This window comes from Podarcis melisellensis (assembly GCF_964234715.1).
Source record: "Podarcis melisellensis genome assembly, chromosome: 4".
Lineage (NCBI taxonomy): Eukaryota > Metazoa > Chordata > Lepidosauria > Squamata > Lacertidae > Podarcis > Podarcis melisellensis.
Genome location: NC_138531.1, coordinates 102,073,508 through 102,079,676, shown reverse-complemented (window position 1 = coordinate 102,079,676; position 6,169 = coordinate 102,073,508). Strand labels below are relative to the sequence as shown.

Sequence of the window (6,169 nt, the reverse complement as noted above, 5' to 3'; positions counted from 1 at the left end):
AACCACAAAATCATGTCACCACCCCTGCCAGGGATGACGGTTGAGCGAACATCTACAGTCTTTTCTTTCTTTGGCGATCACTCGTAGCCAAGTAAGATTGTCCTCCATGAACACAGTTTTAACAGTGAGTCCATAAGTGACTGGAGGCCAATTCTGGATCCACAAGTCCTTCCACAGTGGGGACATTGGTTTCTGGGTGGGAGTTGATCACGATGAGGGTTTGCCAAGCGTGCCTTCCTCTAGTACGTTTCTCTCTTTCGTCCTGAGTTTGAGCGTCTCCAAAGCCCATGAAACCTTTGGTAAAGGCTGTTCTCCAACTGGAGCGCTCGCGAGCCAGTGTTTCCCAGTTGTCAGTGTTTATACTACATTTTTTTAGATTTGCCTTGAGACAGTCTTTGAACTTCTTTTGTTGACCACCAGCATTACGCTTTCCATTTTTAAGTTCAGAATAGAGTAGTTGCTTTTGAAGAAGAAGAAAAAAAACATCTACAGTACATCAGGAAGAAGGGGGGAATAAAGATCTACACTGGGAACAAGGGTGGGAGGAGACCAGCAGAGCCTCCTATTTGCCAAGATATCACTGTAGACTCAGCATGGGATGCTGCCAAGGAGGTGACGGATCTGGCTTCCAAGGAGTGTGGTGCAGCTGTCACTGTCGCTGTGGTGGCAACAGCAGGCAGTGCTTTCCTTGGAGGCCAGATCTCCTGTCCCATGGATTCTGCCACCTGAGGCAGTCACCTCACCTTGCCTCATGGGTGGGATGGCCCTGCCTTCCACCCAGCTATGATGCCAACATCCCTGCCTGTCCTTCATCCCTTGCATGCCCCTGCTTTCACAACTGGGGGTGCCTCCTAATCCCTCCTATTTTGCAACCCCCTCTGCACCCCCATTTTCACCTTCACCCCTTTCCCACTCTGCTCTCCTCCTTGCTTTCTCTATCTCTCCCTTGCACAGGGAATATTGCATATATTAAGACTGTGCAGCTTGAAGAAGAAGAAGAAGAGGAGGAGGAGGAGGAGGAGGAGTTTGGATTTGATATCCCACTTTAACACTACCCAAAGGAGTCTCAAAGCGGCTCACATTCTCCTTTCCCTTCCTCCCCCACAACAAACACTCTGTGAGGTGAGTGGGGCTGAGAGACTTCAGAGAAGTGTGACTGGCCCAAGGTCACCCAGCAGCTGCATGTGGAGGAGCAGGGAAGCGAACCCGGTTCACCAGATTATGAGTCTACCGCTCTTAACCACTGCACCACGCTGGCTCTCTTGAAGCGACTGGAAGCACGAAAAAATGACTGCTTTTGTCTAGACCCATTAGATTGTTCAAATCTTTACTTGCAGGACTTTCTTCAGAACACATCAAAAAATGCATCCAAATCATTCCACACAATATCTTGTGCTGTCCAGCACAGGCTCAGCATCTTAGAAATATCAGACAATTCCAAACAGACCTAGAATCCAAGGTCTCTCTCTCCTTAGAACCTCCCTTTGGCCTGGAGCTGTTTTCGCTTTCTCTTATTATCAAACCCATCAAGGAGCTCAGAGAGCTCTTCTGGCTTTTCTTTTGCTTCAGTGACGTCTTCCAGTTAAACCCTTTCAGCAATACACACAGGCATTCTTCATTTCCGTGTCTATTAAGCAATTCTACTCACCAGTGATTACTCCCCACTTCTCCTCCCTCCAGTTGTCCTACCCTGTTTACACACACAGATTCCATCATCACCACCTTCACCCCCTGTAAACAATGAGCATCTCCTTTACAGTACATTTATTATTCAGGTACTACAGAGATAAAGATAAATGGTCTTCCCAAAATTAAGGTTTACGTCCTCTTCAATTCAAACTTATCTCACCGGGGCTTTTTCTCAGCCAGAACTTGCCAGAACTCAGTTCTGGCACCTCTCAGATGGGCTCCATTGCCATTAAAAGAGAACAAGAGAAGCATTCATGTTGAGTTCCAGCACCTCTTTTTATAGAAAAATAGCACTGTATCTCACAAAACACAATAGAAAGCTAGGAGGAACTGCAGGTATAGGGCAGTATACAAATTTAATAAATAATAATAACAATAATTACTAAAACAACAGTTCAAAAGACTCATGTGTGATTTTATTCACTAAGTAAATAAGCTCCATTCCCTATGATAGACTATACTTTATTGTCAAATGTCTTTTTTTGTCCGAACTAAAACATTAATCCAGATGTCAAAGGGGGGGACAAAGAAGGAAGGAAGGAAGGAAGGAAGGAAGGAAGGAAGGAAGGAAGGAAGGAAGGAAATAAAAGAGAAAGGGGGGGAGAAAGTTAAGAAGCTACACTTAAACTATGCTTCCAATGGTTAGTGAGCTCACAGCTCCAGCAGGACCCCCTCTTTGCTCCTCAACAATCTCAAGGATCAACCTTGAGATGCTGAGAGATGCTGTTGCCTTGCTGGCCCAGGATTCTGAAGAGGAGAGCTTATGTCTCTCAGAAGGTGATAGGTGTTCCCCAATAGCGGTCTCCGAAGATGACCAAAGCCTGTGGGCAGATGGACTTTGCAGTAGAGGCCTCCTTCAGCTCTCTGGATCCCAAACAGATACAGAAAAGCACAGGCTTTGTTCATCAGCTCACCAGAGGTCAAGTGCAGCAAACTTGATTCCTTGGAATCAGCAACCTGTTTAATGAGCATCTAGTCTGATTTGTTTGCAGGGAGCTTAGACAATGACCAGGGCCGGCTCAAGCATGAAGCAGTTGCCTCAGGCAACAAATTCTGAGGGGCAGAAAGTGACTACAAATGTGTGCCATGTGGTCTGCCCTGCAGCCCTGAAGCTAGCCTGTTACTCTTGGGGTCAGTGAAGGACTGTCTTATTCCAGTGGTCAAGTAAGAGTCAACTACTACTCTGGTCCAATTTTGTGCACAGAATAGGCAATGCATCTTCTTGTCCTTTGTGTTGGGCAGCAAAATTGCTTGGACCGCTCCTGGTGATGGCAGATACTCAATGAACATTCAATGGGACTTAAATGGCTCAGGACCGCAATACCTCAAGGACCACCTTTCTCCATATGAGGCTCTTCTTCATGTGCCTCCTCTGTGAGACGTCCGGTGGGTGACAACACAAGAACAGGGCAAGTTTTCACCTGGTGCCTTCATTGCATATCTTTAGGCAACAAGCAAAAACATTTCTTATTAGCCATGCCTTTGGCTGGTTAACATTATATGGCTTCCTAAATGTGTTTGCGGACTTTAGAAAAAATTGCAAACAGATGCGGAAGTGTGGAGAGCTGAATTTTACATTGAAAAGATGAGAAACTGAGAGAAACCAGTGTTAACAAATTTGCCCATCTATACCTGCAAGCGATTTTGATAAAAGACTCTCTGCATTGAGCTAATTGAGTGATTCCCATGGCCTTATGATTGATGCTGTTCAATTCATGTTTCAGCCAAAGAAAGAGGGGAATAAACCTCACATAAGGAGCAACTGGGAGGCTCACTCAAGACCACCTCTGGACCACAACAGCATCTTGGCCAGCCTCCTCCGGATCTCTCTTGTCTGGACGGCATACACAAGGGAAGGCAGGGAACATTTATTGCAGATATTAATATTGCACAGTTTGAAGCAACTGGATGCATAACAACCGACTCCTTTGGAATGAAGCGTTGCCCAGATTCATTAGAGTGTTCAAACCTTTGCTTGCAGAACTTTCTTCAAAACAGAACAGAAACATCGAAGATACATCCAAATATTTCAATACAATATATTGTGCAGGTCCAGCACAGGTTCATCTTCTTAGAAATAAAATAAACCTGATCTAAGGTTAAACACTCATGTGTTAGCTAGCAGAAAACAGCAATTGTTAACTATCAATCCATCAAGTAGCTCAGAGACCACTTTTTGCTGTTCTTTAGCTTCAGTGGAATCTCACACTTAAACCCTTTCAGCAAAACACATAAGCATTCTTCATTTCAGTGCCAATTAAGCAATTATACTTAACACCAATAATGTGAGTCAGCCTTTTATATTCTATGACTGGTTCTTGGAATATGCAAGTGGTATTGGTAAGAGACTCCCCCCTCTAGAGCTAGTTCAGAAACTCCACAGATGAGCTTTCTCCTTGCATTTGATTTGAGCCATGAATCACCCTGAGGCTCACATCAGGCCTTTAGCTCGTCTCCGGGACCAAGACAGCATCTTAGCCAGTTTCCCTTGGATCTCTTTTGTCCGGACGGCATACACAATGGGATTCAAGACAGGAGGGAAGATGAGATAGAAGTTGGCCAGGAGGATGTGAGCTGCAGGAGCCACATTGTGCCCAAACCGGTGAGTCAAAGATGAAACCGCTATGGGGATGTAAAAGGCCAAGATGGCAGTGATGTGTGAGGTGCAAGTGCTGAAGGTCTTAAGGCGGGCCTCTGTGGTGGACAAGCTCATCACCGCCCGGAAAATGAGGACATAGGACACCCCGATGCACAGGGAGTCAACAATGAGGACCAGGAAGCCAATGGCCATGCCATAGATGTTGCTGATGGAGATGTCCTCGCAGGAGAGCATCACCACAGCCATGTGCTCGCAGTAGGAGTGTGCAATGATGTTGGTGTGGTAGTAGGTGTATCGATGGGCGAGAAGAGGCAGTGGGGCAATGTATAGGAAGCCCCGCAGAGCAGCGGCCAGCCCGATCTTGGCCACCACCGAGTGGGTCAGGATGGTCCTGTGCCTCAGCGGGGTGCATATGGCCACGTAGCGGTCGAAGGCCATCGCCAGGAAGATCCCAGATTCAATGGTGGCAAAAGAGTGGATGACAAACATCTGGAGGAGGCAGGAGTGGAAGGCAATGTCCTTGTTGCCCAGCCAGAAGATGCTGAGCAGCTTGGGCATGGTGGAAGAGGAGAGGACCAAGTCGATGACGGCCAACATGGAGAGGAAGAGGTACATGGGCTCATGGAGGTTGGGCTCGGCCCGGATGATGAAGAGGATGGTGCAGTTGCCCACCAGGGCCATGACGTACATGGAGCAGAAAGGGATGGAGATCCAGACATGGGCAGCTTCCAGCTGAGGGATGCCCGTGAGGGAGAAGGTGGACGGGCTGATGCAGGCATTGTAGAAGGCCGGCATCTTACCAATGCACCACGGGAGGGACCATCATTCCATGCGACTGGAAACAAATCAGGGGAGAAGTCCTATTATTGTACTTAATGCATTTTCTCTTTGAAGACTCTGAAATTTCAGATGTCCCCTCAAGAGCAGAGCAGATCAGATCAGGCTGCTATTTGTTCTGTGGAACAATTGGACCTGCTGAGATGTGGGAGGTACCCACTATTTGTAGTATTCTAGAAGCAACTGAAGGCATAAAATCCCTGAATTGTAGAGTTGGGAGAGACCCCAAGGATCATCTAGTCCAACCCTCTGCAATGCAGGAATCTCAACTAAAGCATCCATGACAGGTGGCCACCCAACCTCTGCTTAAAAACCTCCAAGGAAGGAGAATCCATTAACTTACAAAATGTTTCCCTGGTGTTTGCAAGCTTTTCAATGGAATCATAGAACTGTAACATTGGAAGGGACCCCTGGATTAGAGGGATGGGGGATTTGAAAGGGAATTTCAGGAGCACCCATAGCTGAAGATAAAATCTGCTTTCCTTCATAAACTGTTTTCACAAATGCAAGTTTGTACATAACCCAAATATACCGTGAACTTGACATGGGAGAAGGCCTTCTCTATGGTGGCATATCCCATTTAGGGAATGCCCTGCCAGTTACAGGGTGTTCATGTGCAGAGTGAGTGCCAAAATGTGTGTTCTGTAGGCTGTTGATCCAACAATTTATTTTATCTGCTCTTGTTTTCTTGAATTGCTGCATTTATGAATGCCTGGCATGGTTTTAAACTGTTTGTGGTACCCTTGCAAGGGAGGACTGCTTAGAATTATTTCAAGTAAGTAAGTAAGTAAGTAAGTAAGTAAGTAAGTAAGTAAATCCACCTGGAATGAACAGAAGAATGGGCAGGGAACAGAGCAATGGAAGAGTTTCTTCACGGCTGAGTTTACCTGCAGCCTCACCCTTGTCCTGGAAGGAACATCATCTCAAGTGCTGGTCCAGAGGGTCTTCTGAACCCAGGGTGTGTGGAAAGAGGGGAGCCACTTTGCCCTGTGGCGGCTGAGACTTTGGGAGCAGAAAGCCATGGGAAATCTGAGAGGAGGAGGA

General features: G+C 46.6%; 1 protein-coding gene across 1 annotated transcript; it reads right to left on the bottom strand.

Moving 5' to 3' along the window:
• Positions 1–4,120: 4,120 nt before the first annotated feature.
• On the bottom strand, positions 4,121–5,083 carry LOC309369253 (olfactory receptor 52M1-like; the record flags this gene model as incomplete). The annotated part of the gene is made up of 1 exon (XM_081910057.1): positions 4,121–5,083. The coding sequence occupies one exon, from the start codon at positions 5,081–5,083 to the stop codon at positions 4,121–4,123; it is 963 nt and encodes a 320-aa protein (XP_081766183.1).
• Positions 5,084–6,169: the final 1,086 nt, after the last annotated feature.